Genomic DNA, 23,624 nt, shown 5'->3' with positions numbered 1-23,624 from the left:
GAAAGCAACCCCACACTTGTCACTATCGTCCTTCCTTATATTCAAAACAAATACTAAGCACATATCAAAAGTTCTTAGGAAATATAACGTCAAAACCAGAATTACCACTTGTTCAAAAATCTCTCAATATCTTCGATCTGGACAGAATACCGTCTGAGATACCAGGACTTTGTAGCATTCCATACATATGAGGGAAAAATACAGTGGAGAGACGGGTCGAAAAACATCAACCAGATTCAAAAAACATCAACCATCACGAAATCGGACATCAAATCTTATTTAGTAAAACTAAAATTCTTACATGTTATCAGTTCTTCTACCAGCGAAAAATCTGAGAATATATAGAAATCTATAAGCAAGCAGACAATTTTAACCGCAACTCAGGTCTTCTTTTTATTAATATATGAAGCAGTCATCCGAGACAATGCCCATGCCCCTCGTCTAGCTCCGCCCCCTCAAACAATGCGAGGCAGTTTCGAAGCTTTTCGGAAATAAAAGTACATGCTAACAAGATTTCATCTTCGTTTCTACCTAATTAAAACTTTACTTAAATATCTTAAAATTTCGTGTTTCAAATCGATATTCTAAGGTAAAATTTGAATTTTAGTGTCATTGCTATCGAAGGTATAAAATGTTTGAAAATGTTTTATTTTCAAAAGATTGACAAATCAATATTCTTATACCACAATTTTTTTTGTAACGCGAGGCTTGCCTTTGGCAACTTTCTGCGCTCTCCTCAAAATACAGCAGAATATGTAATTGTTTTTCTTCAGTAAGGACAGTTCTCCGTTTCGTCCTGGTGTTTCTTATGACTGAACCATTTTGTAGGCACGCTCTACTAAACTCTGTTTAGTGGGTAATCTGCTTGCTGGATGTAACGGCTGGTACTCCCAAAGAGCCAAACCTAAACTTTTGCCACTTTTAATAGCTATTTACATAGATTACTTCAGGTCCCTCTCAATCAAGAAGATCACGACAAGGAATTAAATATAATTAAACAAATTGCATTGAACAACGGTTACGAAAACAATTTAATTGACTCATTATATAACAAGGCCATCAATCTAGTCTTTCCCAAACAATACTCTAATAAAACAAACAAAAATTTTAACACATTAACTTATTTTGGACAACCAAGTAAAATAATAGCTAAAAACCTTAGATGGCTAAATCGGAATATTGCTTTTAAATGTAATAGGACATTAGGATCTGAAATTAAAAATAATAAAACGAAAATACATAAGTTATGTAAGTCGGGAGTATACAAATTAACATGTGAATCTTGTCCAAAAATGTACATAGGTCAGACAGGCAGTATTTTCAAGAAACGGATTCAAGAACACAAAAGTTCGTTCTTGAATTCTGAAAATGACTCTAATCATAGTAATCATTTAATAGAAACAGGACATTTGTTCAATAAAGATGTTAAAATATTACATAGTCAAGGCAAAAGCAAAAAACCTAACTTATTAGAAACAATAGAAATTAGTAAACTGAAATATACAAGTTTGCTACTAAACGATCAAACCGACTTAAATAATTCTCCCCTCTTAAACCCTTAGATAAAGATTCTGCCTACTGTATGGATAGTCTATAATCAACCCTGTGATAGTTAGTTTAGGGATTCTTTCTGAAGAACGTACAGTGTACCGAGACAATTGTCCAAGCTATAAACATGTGTGTGGTAATCGTAAAGCAAGTATTTGTTTTTATTAAATTACGTATGTAATGGATTATCATCAAGTAACAGTCAACTCAATCAAATTTTGAGAACTTTTGAAAAAAAAAATATATCTAATGAAATTTATAATACTTTTAGCTCACTCACTTCGGCGGCGATATAGGCTGGTATGACGCTTAGCAGCAGCTGCTCTTGCTGTCCTTTCTCGCATTCTAGCTTTACTCTGGATTCGATGCAGGTCCTGGTACCGACAAAGGTATGCCTATGAGCTTCTTCGGTCAGATGTCGATAGTACAGGCCAGTCATACTCGCTGTTACCAACATCACTGTTTCTGGTACCAACTGAAACCAAATGGTAGAATTAAAAGTTGAGTTACTATTTTATGACTTTTTCTCAATGTCAAACATGAAAAGATGGAAAACAAAGACCTAACTATAATTTATAGATCTTGGGTTGCGTTATATAATTCTTGTTCTGCAAGTCAGTCATGTCCAGAAGTCATTTATATCCATTATTGAAAAAAAACAACCTTAATTTCATTATCTTTATAAACGAAATAAAGTGCCAAACGCAAAAATCAAGAAAAATAAAAGTAATAAAAAAATGTTCAAACAAAACAATTTGATTTAGTATGCGGACTGTAAGTTAATATTATAAAGTTTCAAGCTAAGTTTAACTAACTGATTGTGGCTAAGTTTGGATTGTCAAGGTAGAAGAAGTTTAATCATAATATTTTTTTTCGTAAGTGGCCTCTTTCTATGTAGCTTATGAATAATTTTAGATAGGACTAACTTTTAAATTGCGACATTTTTATTCCTAACGAACATGCTTTGTGGAGTAATAAGACTAGTTTATTTTTAGCTTTATTTATTAGGAATTCAAAACAAGCGGATATAAATGTCGAGATCCTCCAAATCTCTGCAATATCTCTTTAGGCCTTTGTTATATTGTAATACGAGAATATTAATGTGTGGGTAAACCAGCTGTGGTAAATATTTACTTTGCGGGTAAAGTAAACAAAAACGACCCCATGGAAAGCAGCGTATAAACCAGTGGCATGAATGTTATTAACGCAATTAAAATCGAATTGTGAATTTAAACGATTTAGAAACTCAAGTAGCGAGCTTTTTGCTTTGTGCCGCAAGTTAATTCGTCCACATATTCAAGATCGTCAACCTTACACGCCACGTCAGACGAACAAAAAGCTTTAGTGTTTGTTCGCATTTGATTCATGCCTTCTTAACCTAACGTCCCTACGCGACAAATTAATAATGAAAATTGAGCTTGGAGTGTAGAATGACAGCTAATTTTGTGTGTTTCATTGAATACCCACGTAGACTTCGTTGGTTATTTTAGTAACGGCTTTTCATGGACGTATCAAAAATAATTTTGTCAAAAATATGTAACATAGATTTTTTGAAAATCGTTCTTTTTAATTTTTCAAATTCACTGCTTAATGGTTCATCATAGCAGGTGTTTCATGCCAGAGATTCTCAAGGAAGAAGTAATTCGAGCCATCAGAATGTGTAAAGCGGGAAAGAGTGCTGGTCCAGATGATATACACATAGAAATAATAAAATTACTGGACGAAACAAACAGCAATTCTTGTGAAGCTTTTTAATAATATTTACAGAACAGGCATAATACCCGAAGGCTGGCTGAAATCCATGTTTATACCTATACCGAAGAAAACGAACGCGAAGAAATGCGACGAGTACAGACTAATAAGCTTGATGAGTCAATTAATTAAAATATTTCTAAAGATTGTTCATGCAAGAATATACAAGAAATGCGAGCAAGATATCAGCCAAACGCAATTCGGCTTCCGTGAAAACTTGGGAACCAGAGAAGCTTTATATAGCATGACAGTCCTTTTTCAGAAATGTAACGATCGACAACGGAAGATCTACGCTTGCTTCATAGATTATGAAAAGGCTTTTGATAGAGTGGAACATGTACAACTCATTAAAGTGCTAGAAAGAAAGGGATTAGACAAACAAGACATCCAGATTATCAAAAATTTGTACTGGCACCAACAAGCGTATGTTAGATTCGGTAACCTGGTAACGGACCTGGTGGACATCCAACGAGGGGTACGACAGGGATGTGTATTATCGCCCCTGTTATTCAACATGTACTCGGAAAGCATTTTCGCGGAGGCCCTGCAGGAGGAAACTGATGGTATTAAGATCAATGGACAGATCATTAACAATCTGCTACTAACAAAACTAAGTATAACGGGAGAAAGGCTTGGCCTCAAAATAAACGTTGGCAAGACCAAAGTAATGGTTATTAGCAAATCTCGAGAGCCTCCACCAAGGATATCAATAAATGGAAAGGACATCGGAGTGGTCGAAAACTTCAAATATATTGGAACTTGGATAAACTGCCACTTGGATCCTGAACCAGAAATAAGAGCCAGAATAGAAAACGCAAGGGGCACATTCAACAACATGAAACACCTGCTATGTGATCCTGCACTTAACTTTGAGCTGAGATATAGATTTGTAAGATGCTACATCCACTCTGTATTGCTGTACGGGTGCGAGGTTTGGACGCTAAAAGTAAACACCATAAACAAAATAGAAGCGTTCGAAATGTGGACCTTGCGAAGGCTCCTTGAAGTCCCATGGACAGCACGTGTAACCAACGAGGAAATATTAACAAGAACACAACAGGAGAGGGAACTGCTAACAATTGTCAAGAGAAGAAAAACGGAATACCTTGGCCACATAATGCGAAGCAGTAAATATACCCTACTTAAACTAATAATGGAAGGCGAGATTGAAGGACGACGGGGGATAGGGAGAAGAAAACATTCCTGGCTAAAGAACATTCGTGATTGGACTGGCCTGAATGCCCACACCCTGTTCCAGGTTGCTAAAGACCGAGCGGGATTTGCTGAGATTGTATCCAACCTTCACTAGTTGAGATGGTACCTTGAGAAGAAGAAGAATGATTCAAAATTGTAAAAAACTGTATTTCTGCTAAATAAATTCAAACGTAATTTTACTGGTTTACAATTTAAAGGCATCTAGCTTGGTGTGTAAGTAATATGAAGAAATCGATTGAAACAAACATTTGTAACAATTAATTGCAGTGATAATTCCTAGAACATGGTTGCTTAGTCAATTGAGGACGTTGTATAAACATTTTGCATGGTCGTACTTTACATTTGTTTAGTTTGTAATTGGATAACATAAACTCCTTTCTTAAAAACACTTTATTTCACCTGTAAACAGTTAACAACAAATTGGCCCAGAAAAAGTAAATACAATATTCTAGTAAAAATAAATATAGTAATTTGTTTATATAAGTTTACATTATATTTTTTCCTATAAAGTCTTTAAGGTTATGACGCATTTTCTTAGTAGTGCCCTTTAACATTGTGTGTGGTGTTTTATTAAAAACTTAAATGCGAGTCTTGTTTTTATTATCTTTGGGTGTGCATTTCTTAACTTTAACTTTAACACTATCCATTTCCAATCAATTTCACATTTGTTTTCATCAATTTGTTTTGTAATAGATAAATTAATATTGTTTGTTCTAGTATCTTGTGTAGATTTCTTCACTAGGTATATTAAAGTTCATTCCAAATACTACTTTAAGTGCTTTATTTTATAGCCTTTGAAATTTATTTAGCTGAACTATGCTTGTGTTTTTCCAGAATGTTAACAATTATCTAAGATGAGACTCTTTTATTGCACTTGGCATTAGTGCAGTTTTGTCCATTACAGTCTCAATCTCTTTATCCTAAGTTGGTTTTTCAGAGATAGTTAGCCCTAGGTATTTATATTAACACTCCTTTTTGAGTGCCGCTTCATTTAAGTTTATATTTAGGTTTTAGGCGCATTTCTTGTTTGTTTAAATGACATATAAACTGTTGTTTGTGCGTATTACTAGATCACTCAAGTTTAAAGTATATTTTTTTTGTAATCCCTTTTTTGCTTCGTTAGATCATCATTGAAGTGGATGTTTTTATTCTGTCCGACTAATCCACATTCTCTTATCTTTTTTAAACGCGGTAATTTTTTTTAATTTACTTTGTGTACCTTTGAACTTTACAAGTAATGGAGAATCTTTCATGGTACTTATTCGGTGGACCTCCAAAATATCATCCTAACTGATTTCCATCATTTTGCACTTTGGCGCTCTTCTTCCTAATGTGAGATCCCGGCGACTACTAGATTTCGGTCTCTTTTCTTTTGCTTTCTAGCTAGTTTTCATCTCTTCACGGCTTTATTTCAATCATTTTGTTTTGATCGGCAAAGGCATCAGATATATACGGATATCTTCAAATGCTTCACTTCCTCTTTGATAGTTCTTCGAAAAGCTTCAAAATTACCTTAAGCAAACGTTCAAGAACGCTTTCAATCTTAATTTCATTTTCTTTTTGTTTTTCAGCTTTTTCCTGTGCTACAAACTCACTTTCACTATGTGTGGTGCCACAATAAATATTGTTTTTTTTTTTATTTGCGACTTCGAGCTTTGGAAACCTGCCAAAGAATTATCACAGTCCACTGATGGTTCAACTTGTTTTTTGCAATTTTTGTAGTTTTTTCGCTTATTGAAAATGTTCCATCCGTATTACACATAACCTATATTTCATATAGCTTATAAAGAAAATAAAATATATAATCAAAATTTAAAGTGCGTCTCACGAGTCATACTATAGTATAAATAGACTATCAAATCAACCATAGCTTACTTAAATAATTGAAAAATATAGGCCGAGCCACTTTGGGCATTTCCGGGATTTCACTACATGGGTTGAGGAGTATTCGGATGTTTTCGGGGATATTACAGCACGCCTTGAATTTTGAAGTTTGACTTTTAATTTTTGACAGTTAATTAACCATTCGCACTTGTTGCACAATATACTAATAATTATGAATGTTATTAGAGATATATGCGAATACTTTGAAAAACAGGTCTTTATTACCGTGCCACGCCAAATAAGACTTTTATTGTGTGCTAATATGGAACTCAAGGGCAATCGGCAAATTACCCGTAGAATGGATTTCTAACAAAAAAGCGTGGATGACAACAAATTATGACAAGATGGCTGAATCAATTTGACAATGAACAACAAAATAGAAAAGTTGTTCTTTTCTTGGCTTATGCCACTTCGCATTACCCTTAGATCAAGGAATATTTCAGAATTTCGAATTGATTTATCGAAATTTTTTGTATTTTGAAATTGAAAAAAAGCATATATTTTGCCAGTGCCCTTGATTTGCCTATAGAGAGTCCTAACTATCGAAATTGTTCAGGAACTGCGCAATAATGACTAAGATAAAAACTCTGATGATAGTGATGTAGATGAATGTGAAACGCCAAAATCTAATTTACCTAGCATGGCCGAATAATCGTGAAATTTTTATGGATTTTTCTCAAATTTTACTTACATGCGAAGCCGAAATTTTTAAATCCAAGCTAAAAAATTTAACGCAAACAAAGATTGAAACACACCTTAAAAAAAGTTTTAAATATTTTTTTTCTACTTTAATCGAAATTTACACAGTTTCATTTCTTTTTAAAAATGTGTCCCCAAAAGTTAGCTTTCGTTTCCAGTAAAAATATTATCTTGCACTCACGTACGGGAATTGCAGTTGCTACAGGATGAAACAAAATAGTTTTAAATATTTTTTTTCAACTTTAATCGAAATTTACACACTTTCATTTCTGGATGAAAATGTGCCCACAAAGGTTGGCTTTCGTTTCCAGTAAAAATATTCTCTTGCACTCCCTTACTGGATTTGCTATAGGGTGAAATAAAAAGTTTTAAATATTTTTTCTAATTTTTATGGCGCTGCAACCGAATATTTTCTCTGGAAACGAAAGCTGGAGATCTATTTAATTTAAATCGGTTGCTTTCTAAACTGGTTTAGAAATCTCCGCCGCCACTGGTTGTTAGGCTCTTTCCATAATTTTGGCTGCCAACTTTTAATTGGCAACTTCACATCGGTGATTTTATTTATGAGATGCAAAAATAACGGCCACCTTCATATAACGGCTTCATTTTTTGGTATTGATAGGTTTTACTGTATATTCTTGCCTGTATAAGGTAAGCATCCTCCATTTGTAGTCTGTGTGCGATGGAATTTGCCAAATGCGCTACCGTCACTATCGTTGCCAAAGCCAGCGCCACCGATCTCGACAAGGGCAACATCGTGTGAATGGCCAGTAGCAACGCGAACAGCGACAACGGCGCATGTCTACCGGCTAGAAGAAGCATTGCCGTGGCAGAAACCGCAGTAATAACTAGCGATGACATAAGGGCCCACGCTTCCGATTCTAGGATTACGGGGAACTGCGACGCCATGAGTATCGCTATCAGAGTGAAGGTCACGGCCGACATCACTGTCACCGGAAGGATGCTTTTGTGCAGATCCTGGAAACAAAGCATCCAAATAATTTTAATTGATTGATTTAATGGTAGTAGTAATCTCAGCCTGTCTCATTAAAGCGAACTAATTTGTTTAATAACATATATTTCTAACTAATGGGACTGTTGGCGCTATTTATGCTATGATGATGGCACTGCTACCCGTAGACAAACATATCGGGAAATAAGTCTTTTATTGTGATACTTAAAACATTCCTCAATTAACAGATTTTGTGGAGAGTAAAAATGTATTATTTAAATTGTAATGCGATATTTCAATAGGGGAAGCTCGGCGAAGCCCTATTACAAGCAAGGCACACAATTTAAATTTCGTCTACTGTCTAGTATAGAAACCAATAATGCAAAGGGCAATTTGGCATTAAACTAGCAAAATTAAAAGCCCTCCCTATCAAATTAGGTGCCAATTAAATATGGCAGAAAGCCAAATATCCATTAATCGTGGTCTTACAGTTATAAGAATGGCTAGTCCGGAAATTGAAGGCATATTACTGCAATTTTCCTAGAGTGGGCTAGGTAGGTTTAAAGCTTAATTAAAGGAAACATGTAAGCTTTTCATTTGCTGTTGTCAATAACAATTCAAGTAGCAATATAAGTAAAATTACCAATAAATCTTACAACGCATGTAAGGTATTTATATACTATTAAATTTTACTTACAAAAAGGCTTTTTTTCGCCAGAGGTCCATTGGATTGTAAATAGACGACCCACTTCTTTAAATTGCCCACACCTGACACCAACATCCCTATCCCACCATACAATTGATGGCCCGTAATTTTTGCCCAACTTTAATTAAATTGCGTCAAAATGTGGTTTGAAGTTATATCGATTGAACCTACATGTGGATTCGTATAGGACTCATCTATCATATAACTTAATAACTCAAGATCTTGTCTTGTGGTTGGGTTAACGTTAAAGTAATCTAAAGTGGTGTTTACTCGTTCTTATGTCAGGTTTTTTGATAGTTTGTTGTTTAATAAAGAAAGCTTCTAAAAAAACAAATATATATTGTCATTTAGACAGCAAATGTATATTTAAATAATTAACGAACTGGTTCGTAGACATTAAATATAATTTTTTTATACTTTTATACACAAAAGATTATTGTATCCAAAAATTATAATTAATAATTAAAGTTTGACATGACAAAAAATAATACCTGAAAGCAGATCAAATAAGGATTAAAAACCAATATTTTTTTCTATCCTAATCTGGTCCAACTAACAATCCTATATAAAATCTTTCTACCCGACTGACTGGCAATACAATGTTTCCAAAATATCGACAAATTTGACACCGAAGTTCCTTTAATCCCATAATACTTAATAATGATAGATAAAACAAATTACCAATTTTAAATAATTTTATTTTACTTTGTAAAGAACTTCCGTTGTCCATTTAACAACCTAATAACTGTAGGAAATAAAATTTTGCATAAATTCGGTTGGTCCAATTTAAATTACGTCTTAATTGGAGAAGTTTTTGGCGTGCAAATTGTATCCCTTTCCCTTTTGTTAAGTTACTTCAGCGCAGGTTCGGGCGAAACAAGATATTTGCTTTTGACGAAACTTTTCTCAACGCCTCCTTATTATTTTTTATTATATTTATTTTTTATCATTTCCGTCTCTTTAAAATTGGCATCAATGCTGAATTTATAAATGCTTAGATGTTTTGAGAATTAGGCTTTAGCAACGGTCCAAATCGATGTATATGTTGTTTTTGTTTAAATTGGAAAGTATAAATTTTTATGAAGTTATAATTAAAGGGTCCTTTTGGCAACTATATTGGATTTTTTTATAATTATTAACTGGGTACGTTAATTTATCATCGAATAGAATAATAATTATGAATTCTCGTGGTGTTGCGGGGGCCATTGAACTACTATTTGTGACAGGAAATATGACATTTTTAAGTTGATTTTTTTTACATTAAGCCGTTGGTTGGTTAGTTTTAACATCTTCCAGACTTTTCAATAAACAAAAAAAAGCGGAATATATATACCCAGAATGAGTTCATGAGTTGTTTGATTACCCTATTGCATTGCGGTTATAAGTGTTAACTTTCGATTTTAAGCCAACTTTATAGTAGTTTAAAACATCATTGATTCTGAACTTTTGTTAGATAATTTGCACAACATTCCCGGACTTAATGGAAATAATTAAAAATACTAGTTAAATTATCTAAATCTATACTGTCACCTTTAAAGTAATCCCCATCCACTGCAAGATATTTATGCCATTGCTTAATTCAATCCTCGCAACATATTTTATATTCGGTTTTCGATATGTCCATCAGTGCTTCCTCTCGGTTGATGAAACGGTTCCCCGTAGTGGTTTTTTGACTCGATTAAACAGAAAGGACTCAAATCAAGTGAATCCGGAGGCTGTTGGTATGCGTGTGTGTGCGTGTTTGTGTGTTTTTGGGCTAATTGCTTGCAATAACGTCTCATAAAGACCAAATAATCCTCTTTGTTTACTGTCTGACCTTCTTCTGCATCATTAGACCCGATTTTTACGTAAAATTTAGTACAAGTTCGTTATTGCAAATTTAAATCTATTCAACATAGAGACTTTTGCAAATGTTAAGCTATGACGCTAGGATTTCGAAGCAATGCCAACATCAGATGTACCAACTTAACAAAAAAACGAACTAAAATAAGAACAATGAGTGCGCCACGAAATTTTTTATCAAGATGTTACTTAATGAATGAACAAAGAACCAGCATTTAACTATTACATTGATCAAGTTGTGGATTCAGCTTACAAGATGTTCGGTTGTATTGTTGGCTGTAGTCTACTTTAAATATATTGTATACGGCTTGAATATGCCTCCCTTATCTGGTGTCCTTGTCTTATTGATCATATTGAAGCTGCTGAGAGGTGATTTCCAAAGCAACTAACCCTTAAGTTTGATGGAGCTGAGATGAATGGAAAATCGGAACTTTTAAAGTGTCATAATTATCTACTTACAAAATTCTTAATAATTTAATTTACTGCCCAAATTTAAGCTTTAGAGTAAATATTTGTTCCAAGAGATAATTCTGTAATAACGTGTAGGTTTCCGTTATACAATGTTTGTTGAGTCCAATTCTGTATTAAATGAAGATTTACTTTACTGTAAACTAAAACCTATTAAATTTCATTTTTATTGTAGCATATCAGCATTTTAAATCTGATTTTTATAATAGCATATCAGGTGATGTTAGTTAGTGATGATGTTGATGAAGTTAATGACTATTATTTTATTAAGTTTCTAGTTTATTCTGTAAGTGGGTTTTATCTGAACAATATTGTATAAAATAAATAAATACATACATGTTTGAAAATTTGTTAAATGTTAAAAACTTAAAAAAATGAAATCGGCCAGGGGAAAAAATTAGTTTTTGAGGTTCTCCAATGGCCATCAGGGGCCGCAATTGCCATCTCGAATTTATTAATTCTATTAATTATGTTTAGCGCCAACACTGTTTTGAAGCTAACACAAATTTAAATCCTTTTTATTAAATGCCTTTTGCTCTATCTCTAAAAGGAAAGTGGTGGGGGATGCTCCAACATTTCCGGAAATAAATGTCAATAATTTATAATAATTGAAAATAGTCACATTGTAAATTTATCTAGTCTTTGAGTTTTCTTACTGTGATTGTGTTTATTGCCTTAAAAATTTCTTATTCGACTAAAGAAGCATACATGTTGATGCTAATGTGATCAAAACATATGTGTGGCTGAGCGAGTACAAATTATACCAATAGACATTTTAGTGGTTTAAGTAAATGTTTGTGAGAGACAGGACGGGCTCATCCTAATCCGTTCATTAATGTTCTTACCTACGCAGAACTTAATCCCCACTTAAGCGTAAGAAGAATAAGTTTGGAATTGGATATTAGTAAAACATCGGTACACCGAATTCTAAAAGACCACTATCTACACTCTTATCATAATGAATTACATTAGGTTCTTTAAGATGAAACTACTTTTTCGAGCAATGGAGGAGTCAAATTTGCATAATATGCATTATTGGATGCGTGAAGTGAATAATCAAAATCGGCGGAGTGCGAATGTCTGGTATGGTATTTTGGGAGATTGAATTATGGGACCATTTTTCTTTAATGGTAAAGTTAATGGTTGGTTGGTTAACAGTTGCAGAATTTATTACAAAAGTTCCTTCACAAACGAGAAGAGATATGTGACTGCAACACGATGGATGTTCAGCACACTTCCCACAAAGTTAGGAATTTTATAGGCAGGACTGATCCCAACCGTTGAATAGGAAGAGGCAGTTTATTACCGTGGCATGCCAGATCTCTAGACCTTACTGTCCCAGAATTTTCCCTTGGGGGTAGAATAAAAGATATTGATTATCAAACCTCTGAAACTATTTTTGATCGTATTCTGCTGTAACCAAGCATTCAAGAGCTGATGTTAGTGAGGAGTGTCCCATTATAAATTATTAAATGGATACCTTCGTTAATATGGATCCTACGATGAAATTTAAATGACCAAAGTTGAAGTGTTATTCCTAAATATTCCGTTTCTTCAATCACAAATATGAAATAAAAATTTTAAGATTAACATAAATTTAAACTTTTTATTTTAATTGAATACCTGTATTTGAATGTGTCAATCAATTGCACTTTTTCTGCAGATTTCAGATATATGTATATGCGTTGCTAGGGTTAGCTTTGACAGATTTTGAAATATCGGATATATTGGATGTAAGGAAGTCAATAACTATTATTTCAAAAATGAAATTAGCCATGAAGACTAAATTAGTTTCTTTTTTTTTACATATAGCGAAAGAGTCTACTCGTTGTATGATTTTTTTATTGTGTAATATTAATAATTATTATGATATTTTCAATTAAATATATTTTCATTTATTAACAACATATATATTACTTACTTACAACAGAAAAAAACCAATATTACCTACTTTAGTATTATCAAAAAATGTCTTATTAAAACATCGTCCGTTAAACTGATAAAACGTTCAACTATTCCGCTTGTGTAAATATCATTTTAACATATAATGACAGTTAACTATGCCAGTGTCCATGACAACAGCTATCATGGCTAATTTGATTTTCGACATTAATAATTGATTTGAACTGAGGTGGCTTTTACTTTATGATAATCCATTTATCAAAATAAATAAGAACTAAAAGTTAAGATTTTCACGAAATCATATATAATAACATGACAATTTTTTCGACAACACCGTGTCTTTATCAAATTTGATAAAGACACGGTGTTGTCGAAACAATTGTCATGTTATAATATATAATTTCATGAAAATCTGAACTTTTAGTTCTTATTTACTTTAATAATTGATTTCCTTACATCCAATATTAGATGAAAAGCGCGATATTTCAAAATCTGTCAAAAATAAACTTAACAACTCATATATATTTGCAATCACATTCTATTTAAAAAAAAGGTCGACCAGTTAAAATTTAACAGATGAAATTTTTATTTTATGTTTTTGGATTGCAGAATTGAAAGTTTTAGGAAAAGATTGATAATTTAAAGTTCACTGTAGGATCAATATTAACAAAGTTATCCATTTGTTAATTTATAATAGGACAGCATATACAATTGTATTAAATACAGAACGCGGGATAAATTCCTGCATTGAAAATGACCGGAGCCACTTTGAACTTTTCGTTTTCCTTTAAATCAATTTTATTGTGTTTTATCGTTATCAATCTTTCCATAATGTTATTATATGTAAGTGTTGCATGAGGTTAAGATAAAGATACCGAGATACGGTTTTAACTGGGTTGTTGGCGTCTTGTTTGACAGCAATTTTGATAACCTATGGAAAGTTCTTTTTAAGGACTCCATGTTTACTAAAATTGAGACATCTATTCCTGGAAATGTTTGACTCAGCTTCAAGTATCATTAACAACGGAAAAATTTGAAGGAAATGAGATTTCAAATTTAAGATGGCAAGTATGCCCTCTAGTGACAATTTTCAAACCTCAACATTTTCTCTTTCATGATTTACTTAATAAGTTTCAAAAGTGTTGTAATATCCAGGGTCTTCTATTGAAAATAAGAAAGTCTTTTAATTTTAATTTAAAAAACTTTTGTCTTCACGTTTTTTTCATATTCTTTGTTCTGTGATAGCATTATACAATAGTAAACAATAAAATAACTTTCGCTATTTGCATTCGCCGATCTAGGAATGAACCTTTTTACTTCCATATGACTTTACTGTAAACTTATGGCAAAAATACCACACTGTAATAAGTTTACGCGGGACATTGCCAAAGCGCTTAACTCCGACCAATGGCGCAGTTACTTTTTGTTGCGTTTGACGTTCCAAACGTAAATTCCGAAACTTTGGACGAGTTGAATAAGACGTAACTGACGCAGGTCGCTGAGACCCGTAAGTGCTCGAGTAGTTTGAGCAGTTTGAATTAATTTAGTACCAGCTCGCGCCGCAATCTTCATCTTCATTCCCGGAACCGTTATTGGGTTCCGCTTCGGACGTTAAGCCCGGATTTGTTGCGACGAATGCCGTTGTTTGCGAACATTTAATTCGAAATACCGAAAGACATTGTCCGCTTTTGAAATATTAACCCCATCGCGTCCCGGGAGTGTCCTCCGAAGCGAAATTTCCGAGAATTTGATATACAAAAAAAAAGAACGAAGCGGCCAAGAAAAATCGTCCATGTTTTGCTTTGTTGCGTGTAAATATTTGTGCTCCCCGAGGCGGCGGCCTTTTCAGAATTTAATTTGTTTTTAGGAAATGGCTAAGCCGTCTGATAGGCCAAGTCAACTAAATTAATGCTGAATGGTGGAGGCACTACCAGACGGTAGTTCGTGTTTGACATAAAAAAAAATAGTTATTAATCAAGTCTCATTGATTCATCATTTTCATTTTCGAACTCCAATTTTTGCAAAGAGAATAAAAATTGAACTCAAATTCGTCAATTCCACGATTTTCAGTTTGGATGTGATATTTTTTTGTACAAATATGCCCAGATCGCACTACATTTCGGGGCAAAAACCAGTTAAAAAAAACTTCAAACAGTGCACTGAGCTCTGGCCTCGAGCATATAAAAGTTATATAACATTGGCACAGAGTCTTCATTAATAACATAATATATATCTATTATAAACTATACAAGTACCTATCAGAAATAACAAATCATCAATCCAAAGTAATAGCAAAGGCAAGACAAGACAAATTTTTATTTTCATTGACTATGCAACTTAGATATTCATCTATAGCATGAAATGCATTTTTGGTTAAATTATTTTTAAGTACACTTTTAAAGGCACTACCTTTTTGAATTTTGTTAAACTCATTGGGAAGTTTATTATAAAACTATCGGGCTATTTGCTACCTAAGCCAGCCTGTGCCTAGGCGATGGTCTCAGAGCAATCTAATAAATTATCTTTTCTACTCCCGTCTGTAATTACACAACGTTCTAACGTGCGGGAAGCATCACCTTACCACTTCAGTTTCGTTTCCCGCGGATCTGAACCACGTCGGACTTTTCCGGCATTTTACCGCACAGATTTGGAAGCAAGTGGATGTTTTCAGAGATATTTCCCATGCCTCGAATTGCGACGTTTGGCAATTCTGACGCTCATGTCAACCCTGACAATAAAAACATCCAGATATTTCACAACTCTGCATCGTTTAACCTTTTTATTATTAAATTTAACAAGAATACTCTTGTTTAAATCTGTCAAGCTAAAAAGCATCATTTCTGTTTTCGATTCATTGCAAAATGTTATCATTTTATTCAGCGCACAGGTTGAAATTTTGGATAAAATGTCGAAACTAGCAAAGAAAATTATGAATAGGCGCGGTCCCAGTACGCTTCCTTGAGATACTCCACTGATAACTGGTGTATAAGATGAACTAACAGAGATATCATTGTTTATTAAACTGGTTTTTTGTTCTCTTCCAGTGAGGTAAGATTTTATCCCACAATAACTAATTCCACTCATCCCGCACTTATAGAATTTATCGTGTATTAACTGTATAGTTATCACATCAAAAGCTCTGCTCAAATCAAAAAAGAGAGATAAAGACTTACTATTCTCTTCGAAAGGAGATAAAACCAATTTATATAAAGACGTAGGTTCTTTTGTCGAATGGCCTTTCCGAAAACCAAGTTGGTAATCACTTAAAAAAATTTCTTTATTCAAAAATGATTCAAATCATTGGTGCTACCACATTGTCAGCAACAAACTTGATAAGAGAGCACGGAATTCCATCCTCGAGAGCTGAATGCTTTTTGCTAATAGACTAAATAATCCCGAATATTTCATGCTCTTCATGAAAACTTGAAAAAGTGATTTTTTCATATATTTTTTGTTTTTATTGGTAATTTATTTTTGTTTATTATTTTGTATAGAGATTCTAAGGAAAAATTATTAAAATTCTCAACAGCTTCCTGATCAATCATTGTGAAATATGAGAACCGTTTTTTATGATTTTCCGTGCTGCTTGTGAAACATTATTTGATCCGGAGAACAAATTAGGGTAATAAGTTTGCTTAGATTTTGCTGCTGAAGTTTTTTTATTGTTTTGTGAAAATAAATTCTGGTCTTTTGTATGTTTATATCCTTTTTTATATCTCCAAAAATGAAGCGCACACAGCGTCATGAAAAAAAACTAAAAACCCATAAAATACCATATCCAAAGGACAACCCATCTGGAATACTTCCAATCAATCTTGGAAACGCATTCATGAAAATCATTAATATTACCCGATTAAAAAACAAGGCACAGAGACTAACTGCAAATTAACACCTATACACTTTTTAAACTTGCAGGTAGTAAATTAAAATATAAGCCTGGTTCTGGTATTAATTTTGTGTATAACATTTATTATTCTAGTCGGATAGTTATGAACCTAATTGGTAATAATTAAATATTGTTTTTTAGTGTCCATCCGTAATATTAAATATAAGTTTACACTGTTCAATTTCAGGTATTACTTTGAAATATGCATAAGTAATTCTCTATACAAGGTATAATTATATAATATCTCAAAAATTTTGTTTTGCAAAGATTGCATTTTATTGTTTCGGTGCATATTTCCCATACGGGGAATAATTATCTTAAGTGGCTTAAAAAGAAAGAACAGTAGATCATTGATCTGGTTTTATTAGTTAAATAATTCCTACACATAAACAAAAATCAGATCATAAGTAGAATTGTATTGGTATTGGTATTTTTTCTCTGTCTTCACACCTATTTTGTTTATCCCCTATCATTATTCCTAGATATTTAAATTTAGTTATTTTTGCCAGTTATATATTATTGAATTGGATATTTATATCATCAATATTTTTATTTTTTGCGTAAAAGTCATATATTTTGTTTTGCTAATATTTTGTTGTCATAGCCGCCTGAGTTTGATAGTTATGAACCTGATTGGTAATAATTAAATATGTATTTAGTTTTTGGCTCTCATTCATAATATTGAATATAAATTTACACTCTCTCAATTTGAGGTATTACTTTGAGTTCATGCGTAAGTAAGTATTTGTATTGGTTAGCCTATCATTATTATATAATTTCTTTTAAATTTTGTTTTGTAAAGGTTGCGTTTTATTGTTTGGCTGCTTATTTCCAATGCGGGTAATGATGATGATGACACTATATTCCGGGATATCATATCATGGTAGAGGTATAAAGTTATCAAACTTCTCTCTCTCTTTTGAAAATAATTTGCTAACCATAACACTTTCAAAATTGGATATTTGGAGCGAAGTGTTTTTTAGTAAAAACTATTATTGATGTTTTAGTAATTGTGCGTTAATAACTAAGAATATTTTTTAGATTTGTATTTATTTTTACTAAAAAGAAGAGCAATTTTGTTGGCTTATAGGAATTGATACGAATAGGAGCCCGATAAACTATCCAGACTCCTTATTAAATAGGTACTGGAATTTTTCGGAAAGTGGAAGAAAAGACACAACGGATCTGAAGATCTGAATGCAGCGCTCTAGCCAATTGGACAGACAGGTATAGTAGATAGAACAGTGATAGCAAATATTTATTTAAAAAAAAACACACATACAATTTGAGTAAACTTTTAAAGAAAAATATTTAGTGGACCTTCGCTTCGCTCATGCCTAAGCGAATTCGTGACTAATGTGTTGTTTATAAAACGCGTTGCATTGGATTTTTTGTTACTAATTACACAACTAAAATACTAATATTGCAAAAGATGGTACAGTGCATAATTATACTAGATGCACTTAAGCGAAATGTTGTTGGAAGAATTTTAGTATTAATTAAAATGCCTTAACATCAGTTCAGTTTAAGTTAGCTTTTAAGTTTTGTCTGCTGAAAAAATATTAATAGTTTCCTTTTTTTTCAAATAATTTTAAATTCTGTCCCAAATTACTCAAAATCTACTATGTTTGTTGCAACGATATTTAATAACACTTGAAAACTGTATAAAAACTCTGTTTAAGTAACCAAAGGATTCCTAATGATAATAGGCGTATCAAGATATATTTAAATAGCAACACTTTTATTTTAATTTTTTTATTGAAAACTAGGTATAAATTTTTATTTAATGAAAACACTAACTAGAATAATCGCGGATATCGATGATTTAAACAAATGAGACTTTAAGGTAAAACTTATAATGACATTGATCTTTATTGCCAAATAATAATTGTTTGATTATTAAGTAATTTTATTTCAAATGCCTCATCCAATGCAGTAAACATTATCTGAGAAAGCAGAGTTAGTGTAATATGTGAAGATAATTATAAACCAGTGAGTGAAGTAGCATCTTCAATGGACGACATTCAGACAAACAAATTCCCTATTCAACTGAAGGATTTTAACACATTTCAAACAGATAGGGATTTTCGAGCGGAATCAACGTCTTCAAACGGTATGTAATAAGAATATCAACTAAAAATACTTCATGCAGCTGTCGAAAACTTCGGAAGAACCATCCAAAAAAAATTCGAATAATACGGATTTCAAAAAAGAGCTTAAAATAAATATCACACCCATAAATCAAAATTTATTTCAGATTTCAAGAACGACACTGTGCGACTAGCTTGGAGATGAAGCCCATTCACAACAAATGCTGTTGTCGTTTCCCAAAATTGTAGGCGGTCCGATGAAATTTGTTATTAACAATAAAAATCCATATTATCATAAAACAAATGTGTGGTGCGATATTATAAACAACAAATTATTAGGGCCTTTTTTTCCAAAATTTAACTTAGATTTTTTGGAACACGAATTGCGGGAATTTTTGAACAATTTGTGTTTGGAAGAAGCTATAGTTTGTAAGTGATGCAGGTACTGCCCATTCTTCTATAATCGTTACCGAATGGTTGAATAAAGAAATTGCTAACAAATGGTTAGGAAGAAATACAGTTTCACGGTGGCCTCCCTGTTGTCCAGATATCACCCCATTAGATTTTTTCTTATAGGGATATATAAACAAACAGTTTATAGGGAATCTTGAAGAAATTGAAAATTCAATATGACTTCATTGCAGAAATAGTACGTGGTGAGTCAACGACGTCATTATTTCTTTGGTTACAATAAATATGGAAAAACTGAAAATACCAAGGTTGTAAAGACTGCATAATTTATAATTACAGAGTGACCAATAAAACATGTTTTAAAACTTTATTTTGAATTCCTTTGAAAATTCTTCAACTTTTACCTAAACCTAATAATTTTTCCAATATTTCAATTTTTCTAAAAAATGGTCGTCATAGATCACATATATTTGATATTACCGTTATTTGAAAATGACTTAAAAGATATATGCAACGGCATTTAAATTAGACGCTGCAGGACTTTCGAAATAAAAGAATATATTTCGAACATTTTTAATTGAAAAATCTAGACTTTCTTAAATGGCACACCATATATATTGTTATGTTTCTTAAAGTTCTTAACAAAAACTTCAAACTTTTATTAAGTGTACGCCTATTAGTGTACCTGACGTTGTAAAGTCTTGCTACCAAAAAGTAAGTTTTTCGGCCTCACCCAGTATATTTACTCACACTACAAATTATTTTATAAATGGAAATTTAAATCGCAAGGTATTAAAAATAGATATATGTCATACTTAACAAAATTTGTAGGTTTTTGTACGGTCTTTCAGGAAAAATAATAATACGTATGGCGTGCCATTTAAGAAAATAGAGATTTTTCAGTTTAAAATAATTCAAAGATGTTATTTATAAATCTTCTGGATTCCTACTGCATCGGTTGCTGGTGTTGTAATAAATTTGTTAAGATTAGTACATAATATTATTTTTATTTACTTTAGTAAGTAAGTGTTTTATTATTATCTGCGATTACATTTCTGTTTTCATTAGAAGATTTTTGTAATTATAATTATTTAAAATAAATTTTTGTAATTTAAATGACGATTTCTTAATTAATGTGTTGCCAATGCGTTGGTTAATAAATATGGTCGCAACATTAAATTTGCGTTTTGCTGAAGAATCAAAAAGCTTAGTTAATTTTACAAATAAAATTTTATTGAAAGAAAAATTTGCTAAATTGAATTCATTTTCAATAATTTTTTGATAGCATTTAAAATTATTGAAAAAAAAAGGAAAATTTTAATACTTTTGAAATAATTTTTTTTCTTTGGGCACTGTTTTAATATTAAGGCAAAGCTTTCCAGTGTAAACAACTTTTCTTAATAACATTATGCTCAGTTTTTTGAAATAGGGGCAGTTTTTTCTTGTGCAATTTTTGTAATTTTTGTTCTTCCCTGTATGCTGCTTGACTTGCAAATATTTCAAATGGACCTAATATGGTTATGGAACATGCATCATTTTTTGTCAATATTAGCATTTTATTTCTGCAGTTAGCAAAAAAAATCCCATATCCCAAATCAATTTTATATTCCAAATAATTGCTATATCTTCATTTCATTTTCTTACGTCTCCATATTTTTTACTATCATCGTCAGAGGCTTCATCTATCAAAGTAAAATTTAATAATTAGGATGTAGCACGTTCCGCGCCTTGTACCCGATAAGTTTGCACGTAGTTGTGTGGTCATGTAGAAAGTTCTGCAGTGAAAATGATGGTCCAACTAAACCACGGACAGTTATTATCGTGGAAAGTTACCGTCGAAATCGAACAAAACAAATGACTGCGGGACTGTTTTAATGAGTCGGCAAGTTCCGCGCTTCGGCAATGGCTTTTGATCACGATAGTTCACTTTAAAATAACAAGCGGGAGTGAAATAATAATATTTGAATATGAACAACAACACAGTAGATTATTCTGCAAGAAGCAGAGTGCAAAAACCTTGCTTCGAATCATCTTTTCTAAGTTGAGCAGGAAAAGAAATTTCTTTTTGTTGCCTCCTAGTGATTATATGTTGTTCAGCTGCACAGAAGGGACTAATAAACTGCAACAAAAAATTTACTTAAAAAACAGCATTTAAAATAAGCAATCAAAATTTATTTACATTAAAAATATCTGCAATACACTACAGGTGATTGAAATCAGTTTTGTAATTCACCTTTCTAAAATTATCGGCCAGAGACAAAGTTTTAATTCAAATTTGAAGAATTTTTTTCAATTTTTGGTGATATTATTGTATTGTATTTATTTTTATGAAAAATGACAAATTTGATAATGTGTATGTGATAGATATAAGACACAAAGAAAATTTAATATTCTCTGATTAAACTAATTACCATATTATCATTTTGTACAGCAAGGACAAAACTGAAATAGTGAGGATATAGTAAAGTGGAGATATAAAAAAAACAATTATATAAAGTAACATTTTGCAATTATAGCACAAACTTTAAAATTGGGTCAAGTTTTTAAAGTTCGCTTTTTGTGGAGTATACTGAACTGCAATACAATTTTGAAAACCGTATATTTATTCGCAGTAAATGTACTATTTCCTAATTGCTTGAAAAATTTCCAAAAAAAAAGAACATTACAGAACAAGAATGCTTTGACCATCTAGCCTTTTTATATTAAGTGAAAACATTTTGCAAAAACCCTCGAATCCAGCTTTCAAGACGATATTTCGAAAACTGCTTCAGCTATAAAAAATTAACAGTTCTATTATTTGTACTACTTTAATCTATATACCGAGTTAGTAAAATATGCCGGAACGCTTAAATATCTCCAAACTGCCAAAGTTGGAACGATAACATTCAATTTTGAACATGCAGAATTCAAGAATGCTAACAGCAGTGTTGTCAGTGTTCTTTTACCACTCAAATTTTCACTTGAAGGTTTACCGTTAATAACGTCATCAAGTCCAAACGTTCTCTTTTGAAAACTAATTCTTGTTTATTCTATTCAAATTACCATGGTAACTAGCACTAAATTAAAGCCCCCGGTAAATTGGTTTTTGTACTCCCGTCTGTAAAATACCTAATTACGCACCGGTCTAGCGTGCGGGAAGCGTCACTTTACCACGTCAGTTTCAGATATTTCCAGGATTTTACAGCAAGGGTTTGGGAGCAATCGGATGTTTTCGGAGATATTTCCATTATGTCAGTGTATTGCGAAAATGTACAAAAAAGCAACGGTCGTACAAAAAGTATAGTATGTAACACGTTCGGAAAACTTTTTAACTGCACTGTGCTCCGCTCATGTCATTTACACTTGTGAGTCAAATAGCGTTTACCGCACTTGTTGCACAATATACTATTACCGAATTACTTCGTAAAAAAGAGATCTCTTATCAACAAAAATATTTTGAGACGGAAAAAAAATCCGCTTGCATTAATATTTATAGAAATTTCAAAAAGGAATACGAGCAAGAAATCATAACAACAAAAAAACTGGCATTCAATAACTTTATTGAATTTTGTATTTTATTTTTTATCATTATTTAAACTCAATTGACCTTCTAGATATAAATAACAATCATAACATTTTCCTTAGATGTATAATGTTAACAGCCGATTAAGTCAAGAATGTTCTATCTTCTGCCTGTATCGCCTGTTTAGCCTCCAGTACTTTTCCAGATCAATTTGAGTGTCCATAATTCATTCCACTTTTCAAAAAAAAACTGTGGGATTTTTATCACGAAAGTCAACTATTGTCATATCGACCTATTGGAAAAATTGGAGGATGGGAATGATGTATCTCTGTCTCTTCTCGATATATTTCGACTGTGTCAATCGCAGTTTCTTATTGCAAAAGTTGTCTATTATCGATTTATCAGAGTCCGTCATATGTTTTTTGGAATAGTATTTTACTGATCGCCCTCAAAGAGTGAGCGTATGAACCTCTTCTTTTTTACCCCAGCGTCACGGTGTCCCGCAAGGATCAGTTTTGGGCCTCTCCTTTTCCTCATTTATATAAATGATTTTGCACATTTTATTAAACTATTTGCAGATGATACAACTTTATTTGCGGAAGTTCGTGTCTAGACGAACTGAACGGTAAAAGTAATATTGTTGAGGAGCGGGAGCGAACCTGGTTTGCAAATGACTTGCTTTTGAGCCGAAATAAAACGCAAAATGTTTTAGTTTCCTCAAATGTTTCCCCGCTACCGTCTTAATATATCAATTAAAAATTCTTTTA

General features: G+C 32.4%; 1 protein-coding gene across 4 annotated transcripts in view; it reads right to left on the bottom strand.

Annotated features, from left to right (window-relative positions):
* Positions 1 to 23,624, bottom strand: part of LOC132707383 (adenylate cyclase type 2-like) — a 359,565-nt gene that overhangs the window by 157,817 nt on the left and 178,124 nt on the right. For all 4 annotated transcript variants that reach the window (XM_060679222.1, XM_060679223.1, XM_060679220.1 and 1 more), the window contains exons 3-4: positions 7,741 to 8,076; positions 1,829 to 2,023 (exon numbers count right to left, since the gene is read on the bottom strand). In XM_060679222.1, coding sequence (XP_060535205.1) covers positions 1,829 to 2,023; positions 7,741 to 8,076 — 531 coding nt within the window. The remainder of the gene's footprint in view (positions 1 to 1,828; positions 2,024 to 7,740; positions 8,077 to 23,624) is intronic.

The sequence above is a fragment of the Cylas formicarius genome, unplaced genomic scaffold (assembly GCF_029955315.1).
Source record: "Cylas formicarius isolate icCylForm1 unplaced genomic scaffold, icCylForm1.1 PGA_scaffold_9__14_contigs__length_23061073, whole genome shotgun sequence".
NCBI lineage: Eukaryota > Metazoa > Arthropoda > Insecta > Coleoptera > Brentidae > Cylas > Cylas formicarius.
Note: the sequence above shows the minus strand (reverse complement) of the source record. Positions and strands in the feature narration are given on the sequence as shown.